This window comes from Haliotis rubra, unplaced genomic scaffold, assembly GCF_003918875.1.
Source record: "Haliotis rubra isolate DU_JTF1 unplaced genomic scaffold, ASM391887v1 Scf771, whole genome shotgun sequence".
NCBI classification, from domain to species: domain Eukaryota; kingdom Metazoa; phylum Mollusca; class Gastropoda; order Lepetellida; family Haliotidae; genus Haliotis; species Haliotis rubra.
In genome coordinates, this window is record NW_025767492.1 from 296,854 (window position 1) to 312,957 (window position 16,104).

The window sequence follows — 16,104 nt, forward strand, 5'->3', positions numbered from 1 at the left end:
CGTATTTGTCTAGACATGCCTCACATAACTCTTTGTTATAGGTATTTTTTAGTCCAGCCTTTTGTCTCTTTGGTGGCGCGATCCCGTTGATCTGACCTAGTTACTGGCGATCAGCTGCGGGAAATAAACAAATTCACGTGGTATCTGTTTCTATTTTTAGGATGCTACTCACACCAATCAAATCTCTCGAAACAGGTCATGTGACACCGATGAACAACAATGGTGCGCGATGCCTACATGTCAATTGGAACAGAACTGCAGAAACTGAAAAGGTGATACAGTCGACTGTGGCTAGATATTAATACAATGGATGTCTTCTGAAGCTGCGACCAGAGTTTACAGACAATATACCGCCATGTGAGAACGTATGGCGAGCCATACGGCGGAACAGACATAGGTGAACTCGTACATTCAGATACACGTAGTCCGTGTATACTGTATCTTGCAATCTGCTTCGCGAGAAGATATATCTTCAACGGTGATTAAGCAATTAAGCTGCTCAACATGGGATTTTTTCACCAACTGAAACTATTATTATGGAAGAATTTCACTCTGAAGATTCGGAGGCCGGTGAGTAAGGTTGACAGTGGTGTTATCAGTATGTCACGAGTATTAAAATTGCTCAGAGCTGTTGACATTGGTAGCCTTATATCGAGGTTTAGTCACATCGAACGAGCTCCAGCGAAGGTTAACCGAAGTCATAGGAATGATATACCTACATATCGAACTCATTGATCAGGGTTCTGGGAACTGATGAGCTCTAGGTCGTCGATGAGTCGATAATTGTGACGTTTTACGATAATCATGTAAATAGACTCCGTTATAATTAGGCATTATCAGCTGGTTGAAATGACACAGCTATTCAGTGTTATGGCGAATGATAATATTATGACAGAATAGAACTTTAAAACAGTAGAATACAGATTTAGGTTCAAATATATAACCAATGCACCTTATTTGCTCATGCCATCGACTACTGGGTTATTTGGTTAAGATGTACTTACATACAAGTTCACTAAATCTGATATTTAAGACATGTTTTCTGTCAGTACCATAAGACACATTCACTACCTGCTGTGAAAATAGTATGAGGAATTCTAATTTCAGTGAAAAATTATGAACTTTATCATGACGAAAGGGTTGTTATCAGCACCGGTAATACAGATATGTCAAAAACAGAAGTCAGAGCATTATCTTATTGTTGTCTGACTGGAAGATAAGGCTATATTCCGCTACCAGAAGCCAAAACTAGTTCTTGTTGTCATTCCAGTTCACAGGCTATGAATTTACACTGTATCATACTTTACATTGTACAGAATTTAAGACTTTCCAATCCACAAAGGGATCGTTGGATAAGTGGCTACAACCAGTGTAAGTCTATGTTATGTCATGGGACTACAACCAGTGTATGTCTATGTTATACCATGGGACTACAACCAGTGTAAGTCTATGTTATGCCATGGGACTACAACCAGTGTAAGTCTATGTTATACCATGGGATTGCAACCAGTGTAAGTCTATGTTATATCATGGGACTACAACCAGTGTAAGTCTATGTTATACCATGGGACTACAACCAGTGTATGTCTATGTTATACCATGAGACTACAACCAGTGTATGTCTATGTTATACCATGGGACTACAACCAGTGTAAGTCTGTTATACCATGGGACTACAACCAGTGTAAGTCTATGTTATACCATGGGACTACAACCAGTGTAAGTCTATGTTATACCATGGGACTACAACCAGTGTAAGTCTATGTTATGCCATGGGAGTTGCGGTCACCTTAGCACTGAAACGCTTCATGCAACCGGACCCTGAAAAGTGTTCAGAGTGAAGGAACTGGTTAGGCACACTGCTCAATGGACCAATACCATGATCTGTATTCTGATAATTGTTTGGGGTTTATTTCTTATACAGTAACGAAAGTAAGGTACACATCTGTGATTTCTGTGCCATCAATGACCTTTTCATCCATATTTATTGCACATTAAGAATTGTATTCCGAGGAAAATTCAATTATTAAATTTCAGTTTGGCTTAACCAATCTTTCTTATCGTATAATGCCCTTTATATCTGTTAACAACAGAAACATTGAAAAGATAAAGCTAATGGCTTGAGACAAGCTAACATGGCACATTTGTTCATGATGAACTAAAAGTATTAATATTGATAGTCCAAATTTTCTGTAAACCTAGAAATGGAAAAGTCAATCCCTATTAACCTCAGTTCTTTCGAGTCATTATTTTTATCTTTATTGTTTTTGCAAATATGAAATACAATTTAATCACACAAAATTAACAATTCCACCTGAAAGAAAGGAACTTATTTATGTAATACTGTCTTTGTTGACAATGACATTGATCATTTTAATTGTGTTTCCACAATTAGTTTTCAAATCATTTTGTTTCACTGAACAGCTGCTGAATAATTACTAAATATGGCAAGGAATTGATTTGAAAATTGAAGAATTAAATCTGATCCCTATTTAGAGCTGATAGGGTGTGAGTCAGATGAAATTAGATGGCAACTGTCTCAACATCCGAACCCATGACTCACAGGTTGGTTCAATGGATGCCCTTTTCCAGCAGTTTCCCCAACATGATAAAGAACGGCCTGGATGATAGTATTATTCACAGAGTTTTCAGTGTCATTTTAATTTGTTGGATATCCAAATTATCCTATGCCCCTGCTACGCCTTCTGCTAAATCTGTAAGAGATTCAGAGAATAATCTACCGAAACATATTTCTCTAGATGTAAAAGTGAAAATAATGGTGACAAAGATATAAATGGGTCTTTCAATTTAATGATGACACCAGGTGTTCATTAATTTTGCTAAGAAGCTAAGTGACACCTGCATGACTTTAGCTGTGGGCTTTCATCCCACAGGGGCAGTCACCAGGGGTAGCCTGGTGGTTAAAGCGTCCACTCGTCAGGCCGAAGACCCGGGTTCGGATCCCCATATGGGCATAATGTGTGAAGCCCATTTCTGGTGTCCCCCACCGTGATATTGCTGGAATATTGCTAAAAGCGGTGTAAAACCATACTCACTCACTCACTTTCCTCCCAGTCCCACCTCCAGCTGACATGCCAAATATGACTGGTATACTGTTAAACCCATTTCTCTCTCTCTCTCTCTTCTTCCTTTCTCCCTGTTTCCTTCCGTATCTTTCTCTTCCTCCTTCCCCCCTCTCTCTTTCCCTGTCTGAGAAACAAGCAGATAGTTACATATGTAGGTATCAGTTTTGCATCCATCTCTTTTTCCTTCCCTCTCCCCCACTCCCCCACCACCCTCTCTCAGACAAGCAGGCAAATAGATACATATATAGGTAACAATTTTGCATCCACCTCTCTCTCTCTTTCTCTCTCACTTTCTTTTCTTTCTCCATTTCTTTCTTCCCCACCCGCTCTTTTTCAGAATAGAAATTTTCTACAATGTGTAACAGTGTACTAACACACAATATATCATGTCTAGACTTTGATGCATTTGAAGAGTTCGAATGCCTGTTGCCTTTTTGCATTGTACTGGACTCATGAATAATGATGACAGATTTTTCAAAATAATTTTTAGCCATTCTCAATTTGTATGTGTGTAGGACACACTATTTTGTGACAGATTATCCAAAACAGATGCTGAATTAATATGATCTGAAGGACTATAAACAAAAATGGACGACCCGTTGACATTAATCCCAGAGGACATGTTTGGGATGGCAGGTGGAACTTATCTGGAATGCTTGATGCATCGGAGCACTGTTGTTGAGCTGAATAATTAGCATCATCATAACTGTCCAATTGAGGACATTGCTAGATGATCAAGGATTAAGATGTGTTGGTATGTTTGCAGTTCAGATCTGGGTGGAACATTGACCTTGAACTTTTGAACCCCTTTTATCTACCTGAATGTCAGGACTGTTTTGTTGTTTGCTATGATTAGGTCAGTGGTTAGTTTGCTTGTCCTGACATAGAAAGGCCTTGGTTTGATTCCACAAATGAGATGTGTACAATGTTTTGGGTGTTAGTATAGTGGACAGTGTGCTTGCCAGTCACACATAATTCTAGGGTTTGATTCTGTACATGAGATGTATACCAATGGTTATGTTCTTGATTACGTAGCAGCCTGTGTGTTTGCCAGTCAGACATAATTCTTGGGTTTGATTCCACAGTGGCGTTATCGTGATAAGGGATACAAAAGTTGTGGATGATTGTTAGTGTAGTGGTCAGTGTGTTTGCCAGTCTCACATAATTCTTGTGTTTGATTCCACACATGCATGATCATGATAAGGTGCTCACCATATCAATCACTGGTTTGTCTGGTCCAGATGTAATATTTTGATAGCTGCTGACATTTGTGTTGATAATTTCAAAGTGAAATGTTAATAAAATTATTATCGACTGTTACTGTTTATTTCATGAAAATTTTATAAAGTAAAATAAAATAATCTTATACGACCCCGAATAATTTTGTTATAGTGTTCTAAATCATCACTACTCAAGCAGCATATATGATTTTATATTGAACAGTAGGTGGAACCTGCTTTTGGTGCAACATGGTTATTTCTGAAGGTTGCACAAGGTGCAAGTAGGTTTCATGTCCTTAAATCGAGCCCAGAACAATAGCCCATTGTTTTCATACTACATGTATGCTTCTGCTTTGGCTCCTGAAAATAAAAATAAATTGCCAATGAAGATCCAGGTTAGAATTGGTCTTCAAGTAACCCATACTTGTCGCAAGAGGTGACTAACGGGATCGGGCTCTCTGACTTAGTTGACACATGTCATTGTATCCCAAATACGTAGAACGATGCCACATCCCAACATGCTAGTGACTGGATATTGGGGGTGATGGATGAGGCATCAGTCACCGAGTGTGCTGGCTAGCTGAGGCATGTGTAGTGCAGATGGACAGTATTCGACAATAGACACGGCTATAAATACCACAGTAAGACATGCTATATCTGTATGGCTACCACCATGCCTGCTTGATTAATCACGTGCGACAGGACCGTCAATTCTCTACATGCATAAACTTGAAATGTTTGATGGTCACCACTTATACCATAAACCGAAAGAATAGTTGACCAGGTCATGCTTTGTTCATGTTTTACTTGACCGATTGAAGAGCCAAGTATTTTTCCTGATGTATTCATGGTTTACGGGTTGGTTTGTTTTGTTTGACTCAAACACCAACCATGCGAATAGCTAATGAACAATTTGAGTTGGCGGCAAAGATGAAAACTAACAATGTTTTTGATATGCTACATATTTTAGGATCAATGTAATGGAACAAGGATTCATTTAAGGCTTGGATGGTTACTATGGTTACCTTGGTTACCTGGACTGAATTGAAATATCTTGACCAGTGACTGTGTTACCATGACAGTTGACCTGTGTTTATATGTTGGTTTGATGAAGGAGACTTGTAGATAATCTAGTCTGGGGGGAGTGAGTTGGGTTTTATGACGCTTTTAGCAATATTCCAGAAATATCACTGCAGGGGACGCCAGAAATTGGCATCACACATTTGTACCCATGTGGGCAATGGAACCCGGTGTAACAGGCCAGAGTATACCCCTGTCCCAGACTATACCCGGGGCTAGCCTAGTTTATACCCCGGGTTATATTCTGGACTAGGCCATAGTATACCCCCCTAGCCCAGATTATACCCCTACAGAAAACGGATGATTAAGGATACTACTATAATTTTATTGTACTTCTCACACAATTAAACACTGGTTACAACATTGAAATGGTCCGATTCATTTTCCAGATACAAAGCATAATCAGTGTGAGTTTTCAAGCTGAAGCTGGCAGGGTACATCAGCCATTGCATTGACTGACCAACTGCACTGTAAATATAAATGTCACATTTTAACAGACTGGCTGTTGACATAACTTCAGCATCTGTTGCCCACACTCCATCTCGTGAAATTCCCGAATTAGTGATGAACTCATTGACATTTTGGTTCATCATCAATGTCATTGTTCATATGCTGAACCACTCGATCTCGGATAGTGCTGTGACTGTCTTCGGATCCTGTCAGGCTGTAACTGATGCAGCGGAAGTAGCAGTTGCCATCGCCTTTGGTTCTCGCCTTTGGTTCTGTATGTCCGTCGGGGTGCTGTCAAGTCTGTTGATCTTCCGATCACTGAGATCAGTCTCCAGTAGATGTGCCCATAGTTAATCTGTTCATGTTGTACTACCCCGCTGCCGAAATACCTTAGTTGTGTGTGCGACGCTAAATAAAGCAAATAACTAACTACTAACCTTGATATATCAGCATGGCTGGGTTAAGCAAAGTCAAAAATATCATATTGCAGAGAGGCACTCAACAAATACTTAATATATTTTGCATTATGCAGTAATGTAAGTGAAATGCACCTGCAAATTCCTTTAAATGACACCAAGACCATTGCCCGAGTCACACACTCATATTGAGTGAATTGTCAACATAATTTTTTAGGGGTATAATCTGGGCTGGAGGGGTATACTTTGGTCTGATCCAGAATATACACCAGGGGTATAAACTGGGCTAGTCTACCGGGTCTTCGGCTTGACATAATGACAAATGAATTCTTTGACCAGAAGGTTGCCTCACAACTCTGTCTGGGGCAGACGCAGTGATCGATATTATGAACAGGGATCCACGTTCTGTCATGATTACTCAATCATGATGATGCACAAAATTAGGGCTGCAACGATTCAGCCAAACCTAAGTTAGTGTTAAACTAAACTCACTCACTCACTCTCTCATTTTAGCATAACTCATGCTGTTGATCACGGGATAGTATGGTCCAGACTTATTTACAAACCACAGCCTGATATAGCTCTAATATTGCTGAGTGCAGCGTAAAACTAAACTCACTCACTCACTTTCTCATTTCAACATAACTCATGCTGTTGATCACGGGATAGTATGGTCCAGACTTATTTACAAACCACAGCCTGATATAGCTCTAATATTGCTGAGTGTGGCGTAAAACTAAACTCACTCACTCACTCTCTCATTTCAACGTAACTCAAGCTGTTGATCACGGGATAGTATGGTCCAGACTTATTTACAAATCACATCCTGATATAGCTCTAATATTGCTGAGTGCAGCGTAAAACTAAACTCACTCACTCACTCTCTCATTTCAACATAACTCATGCTGTTGATCACGGGATAGTATGGTCCAGAGTGATATAGCTCTAATATTGCTGAGTGCAGCGTAAAACTAAACTCACTCACTCACTCTCTCATTTCAACATAACTCATGCTGTTGATCACGGGATAGTATGGTCCAGAGTGATATAGCTCTAATATTGCTGAGTGTGGCGTAAAACTAAACTCTCTCACTCACTCTCTCATTTCAACGTAACTCATGCTGTTGATCACGGGATAGTATGGTCCAGACTGATATAGCTCTAATATTGCTGAGTGTGGCGTTAAACAAACAAGCAAACAAGACCATTCTATAGTTAGAATAATGCATCACCAAAATTCATCACCAAAACAAATCCTCCTCATGGCAACTTCCCCAGTACCAATTGTTAGATGCTTGTGCTATTAACCACTGTTTAACCAGTGCATATTTAGGGGACTGTTTAGGGGGAGCAAAATCCTGACCCCTTAGGAATGAAAATCTCCCAATTAATTATAAAAAGGACCCAGCACGTAATGAAGGACACTATGTTGTATGTAGTCGGGACCTTAGAGAATACACACCTAAGAAGGCCTACTCATTCAATGATGTAGCGATTTTAGATTGCTGTAGGAAATTCAGGATTGTCTTGGGCTCTGCTGGATTTGTTTATAGATATATATGCATATTTTTAAATACAATCATTTTATCTCTAGGACTAATTGTCAGTCAAAAAACTGATATTTTCTCGTATGTTCCAAATACTCATGTTTCATGGGAATCCATTTTGTTTTTATCAAATGCATAATTTAACCTGAGTGAGTCCCCATGTTCATATCGCCATGGGCAAAAACATACTTCCTGAATAAATTTCCAGCATGTTTAGACCGGATGTCATATCTCCTGACCCAGTGCATTAAAAATTGAGATTGTTATCATTTCCCCCCTACCACTGAACGACTTTGTGCAGAGTCTGTCTGATGGCCATGTTTTTTTTAGCAGCTAATGCATGTACCAATAATAGTTTCTGATCAATTTAAGGTATCAAATCATGAAATACATACCTCTAAGTTAAAACACATTGGCTTTATAGCCTTGAAGCGTTTATGATTTGTTTTAAGTATCCATGGTTACCTTGTTTGTATTAGAATATTCTCTTACATCCAATCATTATGGTGCATCCTGGTTATGAGTTTTAACGATTGGTTAGGGGCGACACTTTCCACTGCTTGTATGCCATGAGGTAGACTAACAACTAGTCTCTGAAATGAACATATTTTACTGAAAAAAGTTCATAGTAAAAGAAAATATAATATAATGAAAAGGAGCCCTGAGACTTTCTTCATTTTCAGGAGAAATCTAGACTTGCCACATTTTCTAGACTTGCGTGGGCTTTCTTGGATATATTTGCTTCAGGGTCTGTATGACAGACTAGCCATGAGTGTCTGTGAGGTAGCCTAGTGGTTAAGGTGTTGGCTCGTCACGGCGAAGACCCGGGTTTGATTCCCCACATGTGCACAATGTGTGAAGCCCATTCTGGCGTCCCCAACTGTGATATTGCTGGAGTATTGCTAAAAGCGGTGTAAAAGTTAAAACTAAACTCGCTCACTCATTCACCTGTATGCCTTGAAGAGACATTACTCAATCTTATAGGGTTGATATAATTTATTGCTGTTTATATCTGTGGGCTGTGTGCCAAGTCTTTAATGACCCTGCAAGCGACATTACTCAATCTTGTCTATTATTAGATATTATTTAAAATAGCATGGTTAGGTTGGACTAGTGTTTTCTGGTGTTGCAAATCACTGGTTGTATTGGGGCGGTGGAGACCGGGGTTCGATTCCCCACATGGCTACAATGTGTGAAGCCCATTTCTGATGTCCCCCATTCCGATATTGCTGGAATGTTGCTAGAAGCGGCTTAGAACTAAACTCACTTACTCACTCGCTCGCTCACTGGTTATATCCCTCAGTTGTACCAGGATCTGCTGATCCTGAGTTTGAATCTCAGATTTAACTATTATGTTATTTTTTTTTCTGCATCATTTCCATGTATAATATCTAAGCCAAGTGAACAAGGGTGTTTGCGATGTTCCTCGATTAAAATGTCATAGAAGACTACATGGTAGTCTCACTTGACTAATGTTTTAAATGCATGGGACATGTTGAGTGAGTGAGTGTACTTTTACGCCACTTTTAGCAATATTCCAGCAATATCACGGTGGGAGACACCAATGTGGGGAATTGAACCCGGGTCTTCGGCATGACAAGCGAACGCTTCAACCACAAGGCTGGCACATGTTGAAACTGACCTGGATTCACCCCGAACATAAAGAGGTTTGCTGGTAAACTGGAGCACCTGTGAGTTTGTCAAAGGAGTGACAATGTGCACTTCCCTCCCTGCCTCACGATGGCTACTTGGTGACCTGCTGATCAAACAAGCCAGCCATGTTTGTTTGGTAATCAACAATTACTTTTACGTGACCTTTCTTTCAAGCTTCCCATAACGAAAACCGTAGCAAGTTGTCAAGGATCGTATAGTACAAAATAGCTTTGATTGTTATGTTGAAATGTTGTTTCCGTTTATTTGATCTGCAAGGAAAAATGTGTTTGTAACCATGGCAACATGAAAAAAGTGCCAGCAATAAGTACTGGTGATGGAACATGTTTATGTGGTTGAAGTGAAAAAATTCGTTTGATGAGGTCATGCTATTTTGTTTTTGTACCCTAGATTTTACTAAAAAAGATAAACTAGCAATTTAATGTATGATGAAAAAGCTTTTTGAAAGTCTTTGGTGTAACTGATGGAAAGTATGTTTTAGTTAGCATGTCTCAAATTAACATTGACACAACTTTTTTGAATTTTGTTTTACATTACATTATACCTGGTCATTTTTATATCATTTTTTTTTTCTTTTGCGAAGAAGAAAAAACAAAATCAATAGTAATAGGCACGCCTAATCACTTCATCACGTTCAATGTATCGTTTTTCTTATTCCCATGCGAACACCTTTCACTTTAAAATGGATAGTTGAGATAGTATCACTGTCACATGGTAGTGCTGATTCGTTGTATTAGGTTCTGTGAAGTTATTGCAGTACATATGATAAACACAAGCATGAAATTCAGTGATGCAACGCTTACAGTAGAACACGTGACGTGATGACCTAACAAGATATTTGTCAGCTCAGCAGTAGGTTGGGGTTGGCAATGTTTCTGGGGGAGCATCACGTCAGTGATCCAGTAAGCTGATTATGTTCTATGATTAGCTGAAACCGTTCAGTTTTAGCCGCCATCCTGCGTTTACAATGTTCACCTCATGCAGGGAATTACGTGACTCAATGGATATCAGAGGCTTAAATATTTTAAATCCAATTCAGGGAAGCATGTGAACATATATATTTTGTTTTATTCACACAATTTCCTACACGTGAAGGTATTGAGTCTTTGATGTGTGAGTTAAAAGGATAAAATCCTAATTTAACAATTTTGTTACTATGAGAAAAGTGTTCTGTTCAAGGCATAACAGGGGCGGTGGGGTAGCCTAGTGGTTAAAGCGTCCACTCGTCACACTGAAGACCTGGGTTCGATTCCCCTCAAGGATACAATGTGTGAAGCCCAGTTCTGGTGTCCCCAGCTGTGATATTGCTGGACTATTGATAAAAGCAGCATAAAACCATACTCACTCACTCAAAGCATAACAGTTTTTCTTATTGTCAGACTGTATTTATTTCATCTGCAAGGTCGTCACGATATGGCTGAGATATTGCCAATGTGACGTTAAATATTAACTCACTCACTCATCTGCAAGGATAGAAGTGTTTATTACATGAAAAAAAAGTCTACATTAGGTGCCTTTCAAGTGAAGATTATTAAGTGCCTGGACTAAGAACTTTTGTTGACAAGGTCGAACCATCTTTGGTTTCTAAGGTTGCAACAAAGTTTTACAAAATAGAGGAACAAATGGATTGTAATATGTATAATATGCAGTGTTTACTCAAAAAGAAACAGATTTATATATCTTTGTTAAACTGTGGAGAGTCTATTTAAGGGAACACCGAGTTATTGTTTTAAATATGCAGAAATAACAAAAATAACAAAACTGATGTAATTTGTTTTAAATAAAAACCTTTTGTCGGATCCATAAAGCAATTAAAAAACACACAGAATACACTAACTGTCCATTCATGCTTAAGGGGGGTGTATTTTATTAATTTTTTGTGTTTTTTCCTATGTTTAGATTGCCCGAGTTGTTAGTAATTAGTTCTCATTTGTTTCTACCGTCAAACAAAGACTCAAATGTTTGAAGGGCATTTAGAAGAGGAATGCATAAGAAAAGCAAGATCTGTTTGTAGTGCTTCAATGTATGCATATATATATCCCCCTGATAATCCCTAGCATCCGCACATACACACACATGCGCATGTCGTCATATGAGCTAAATAATCGGAAGTGTGACGTTAAACCCAACCTCATCTCACCATTCATCTTATGAAAGAGCAAGCATTATTCACAATAACGAAGTTGACATCCATAAATCTTCTTTATTACACAAAGACTCGTTGATATTTTAGTTCATGGTTGGTCAGGAAGTATTCTCATGTTATTTCACATTGTGTTATTGTACTCTGGGTAACATGGTTGATATGCTTAATCAGTGTTTAAAACTCAAAAAAATTCCAAGCCAGACAGTCGGACTGGTAACTTTAAAAATTACCAGTCCGGATACATGCTTGCCTGTCCGGTTTTCAACAATAAAAAACTGTAACTGCCATTCAATGTTTGTAGGCATCGCAACGAACTACACAGCACTAACAGGCAATGCACCGAGTTTGGGTAAACTGAAAGTACATGTGTTATGATTGGTTATCGTAACATGAACTGTACAATTGTATATAGTTTAACATAATTTTCATAATACCTTAAACACCTCAAACTGACGACACGAGAACCTGTCTGATATTATGAAATATTTACTCTTAGGGGTAAAAATATCTGCCAGACCACCGGACAGGCTACTTTTGATATTTGACCGTCCGAGATGAAAATAGACCGTTCCGGACGGTCGGGCAGGCGGGAATTTTAAACGCTGGCTTAATACATTTTTTGTCTTGTATTTCATTATTACAGTTATCAACAACAAGCAGTTCAGCATGCTCAAAAATACTTCCCTGTCTAGTCATCATTAATGATCATCATATAGACACTGGAAACTAATGGGATTATGTGCATGTGAATGAACAATGCATTGTAAAAAGTACAGGGTGTTTCTATGTCATGAGATCATGAAGATTAAGTTTAATTATTTGTTTAATTTTAGAACAAGGTCAAATTATATCCTGTTTTTCTTAAGTTGCCAGTTGACTTGTAACCATGGTAACTTACATTGTTTAAAGACCCCTGACTGTTCCCCTGTGGAGAAAGTATTAGTATGACTGCTTTGAAAAAATAGTTTTACCATGGTAACATCACTGTGAAACATCTTTTACTATGATTTTCCAAGTACATATTTTCATTAATGAAAATGATTGAAATTTTGGCCACAAAACTAATAAAGGTCAAAGATGGCAGGCATGTCTGTAATTAATTAAAATGATAAATATCATTGTATCATGAATCTCTTTAATTTGATTATCCAAATACTTATTTTCATTGATGAAAATGTTTGAACTTGTGGCTATGAAACTTAAAGGTCAAAGATGACATATCTGTTAATTAATGAAAATGCGAAATATAGTGGCTGAGGTCAAGGACAACATATCATTAATCTTTTTAATACGATTTTCAAAGTACTAATTTTTTTATTGATGAAAATTATTGAAATTGTGGCTACGAAACTAAGGTAAAAAATGACATATCTGTTAATTAATGAAAATGATAAAAATCGTGGCTGAGATTAAGAATGACATAATTAATCTCTTCAGTTTTCAACTGTTCAAACATGGACAATACCTCCTGCATGTTGCATGTTTTTATCTGTGTACCCAGAATGCTTCTGTGTCATTTACTAAGTAAACATGACTCCTGTCTCTAAGTAACCAGCGGGGCGGTGGTGTAGATATCAGTGGGGTATGCTATCATATAGCTGGAGCTTTTCTGGGGCAGTGGGTTAGCCTAGTGGTTAAAGTGTTACCTCGTCAATCCGAAGACCCGGGTTCGAATCCCCACAAGGGTACAATGTGTGAAGCCCATTTCTGGTGTCCCCTGCCGTGATGTTGCTGGAATATTGCTAAAAGCAGTGTAAACCAAACTCAGTCAGTCAGTCAGTCAAATATGAAGAGTAGTCTATGGTGCAACTTGTCCCTTGATCAGCTTTTTCTCTATTCCGACTTCAGTCTTTTATTTCATGGTTGAATATATGCATGGTTTTGTATCAGTTGTGATTGTTTGTTGAACGATGGACTGAGCTATATTGCAGCCATATGATAGCAGTCTGTAACTAATGTGTCTAGACCAAACAATCCAGTGATTGACATCATGAGCATCAATCTACATAACTGGGACATGATGACATGCATCACCCAAGTCAACGAGGCTGACCCCGATCCTGTTGTTGCCTTTTAAGGCATGGGTTGGTGAAGACCAATTCTAACCCAAATCTACATGGGTTAGTAGGTTTGAATTTGCAGTTGTGAGTGAGTGAGTGTGTTTAGTTTTACACCACACTCAGCAATATTCCAGCTATATTGCGGCAGTCTGTAAATAATTGCACCTGGACCAGACAATGCAGTGATCAACAGCATGAGCATCGATCTACGCAGTCGGGAACCGATGAAATGTCAACCAAGTCAGCGAGCCTGACCACCTGATCCCGTTCTTCCTAGTGGCGGGCTGTGGGGTAGCCTAGTGGTTAAAGCGTTGGCTCGTCACGCCGAAGACCCGGGTTCGAATCCCCACATGGGTACAATGTGTGAAGCTCATTTCTGGAGTCCCCCGCCGTGATGTTGCTGGAATATTGCTAAAAGCGGCATAAAAGCAAACTCAGTCAGTCAGTCTTCCTAGTGGCTGTAACACGTGCTGGTCAGTCTTGTGTGTACTTGTAGTATGCACAGTAAGTAGCCCACTTAAGAAACTAAACTAATTGTTCAAATACAATTGTTTCAATTCGTCACTCGAAATTGTATAAACATCCTAAAGAATTCTCCCTTAATGTTTTGTGGCAGATTGTTGAATGTCAGAAGCGTTTTTCAAGACGACAGATGACAAAGGGTTTCTAGAGGTTCTTGCCAGGTCACCTTGAAGCCAATAACCTAATCACAGAAGCAATTAACAATAAAACATATCTACAAAGTCTTCCTTGCAGCTGGGGCCCTCTTAGGGTGTTTCTAGAGGTTCTTGCCAGGTCACCTTGAAGCCAATAACCTAATCACAGAAGCAATTGACAATAAAACATATCTACAAAGTCTTCCTTGCAGCTGGGGCCCTCTTAGGGTTTTCTTAATATATAAAATTCGGCAGCAAGGATGACTTTTTCAAGCTTATCCATCTCTTCAACAACCTACAGTGATCTCATCACAAGTTTCCTAATTATTTGTCCACTTCCTCCTGTGGCTGAGGCCAATTTTCTTTATCTATGATGGAATTATTTTTAGGTTTTCTTTGTAGTTGTTAAGCAGCAAAGGGCACATCTGCATTGGGGAAAAATTGGTCTGGTTGGATGCCACTTTGAGAATTTTTGTCAATTAGATGATAGTATGTGGGAGGGAGAAACAATGTGTTGAAGGCGTTAAAAATTTACTACTGTCAATGTGGTGCTGAAAGCGCAATAATAGTTACAACGGTGATGAATAAGTGTGAAACGGTATACCGCGGTATCAGGAGAACCATGGTATTTTGCCTTTGATTCGGCATACTGTAATGCAGTAAAAAAAAAGCTGTATTTTCGGTTTCCGTACCGTCATTTTATTAACCTTTTTATACTTTTTATACAATGTCTAGAAATCGAATAATTTTATCAAAATCTATGCATTTCTTTGCTGGATGGCTGCTATTTTCCCGGAAGTAAGTTCTGATGTACCGAAACCGAAGGCCTTGTACCGCAATATGTACGTGTACCGTAATACGTACGGTACTGTGGTAAGAGCGTACCGTTTCACCCCTAGTGATGAATCACAATGCATGTTCTTCACAAGTTTAAAACCCGTTTTGCAGAGCTGAATAATTTCTTTGCCAATTTGAGTGAATTCATCAGTATGGTTTTAAGCCGTTTTTAACAATGTTGAAACAATATCACGGAGGGGGACACCAGAAATTGGCTTCACACATTGTACCCATGTGGGGAATTGAACCCGGGTCTTCTGCGTGACAAGCGAACGCTTTAACCACCAGGCTACCCAACCATCCTCTTAACAATTTCAATTTCTATTTCATTTTAAATATCACGTAATTGGAACACTAAAAAAATTAGGCTGTTACTATTAACTTGGGTATTTGAAAACTTTGTGAATCCAACCATATCAAATATAACTGAATTCAGTCATATTCGCAATCACTGGAATCGAATGTATGTGATTATTTTTGTGAGTATTGTTACTTGAATTTGGGTATGATTTTTTTTATCAAATCAAGATATATAAAACGGAATGTATCCAAAACTTTGATCAACGCTTACTCGTTCAATTTGACAGCGCTGTAGTCACACAATTGTCATGATAAATGGCCGAAGCGTGTCAGAGAATCTATCTTGTTGCTGTTTCACTGAGTATAATATGACTGGTTATTGTGTTCGTTACCAAGTATTTATATTTTGTTACCCAATATTTGTATTTGTTACACAATATTCACATATCACATTCACTGTATACAGCTTTCGAAATACCTGCCTGTCCAACCGCCCGTGATTGGTTATTTTCAACACGGACTGCCAGATTCTCAAATTCTCCCGGGCAAATTATTGCCTTTTTGCTGGTGCTAACCTTAACAATTGCACTATTAACGTTGTTGTTGGACCAAAACCGAACACTGTTGTGTCTGAC

The 16,104-nt window shown here is 38.7% G+C and overlaps 1 protein-coding gene across 1 annotated transcript in view; it reads left to right on the forward strand.

Annotated features, from left to right (window-relative positions):
* The first annotated feature begins 219 nt into the window (after nucleotides 1-219).
* The window catches only part of LOC124260719 (ATP-binding cassette sub-family A member 2-like), a 105,758-nt gene continuing 89,873 nt past the window's right edge, over nucleotides 220-16,104 (forward strand). The window contains 1 exon segment of the mRNA XM_046695007.1: nucleotides 220-570. Coding sequence (XP_046550963.1) covers nucleotides 505-570 — 66 coding nt within the window. The 5' untranslated portion in view covers nucleotides 220-504.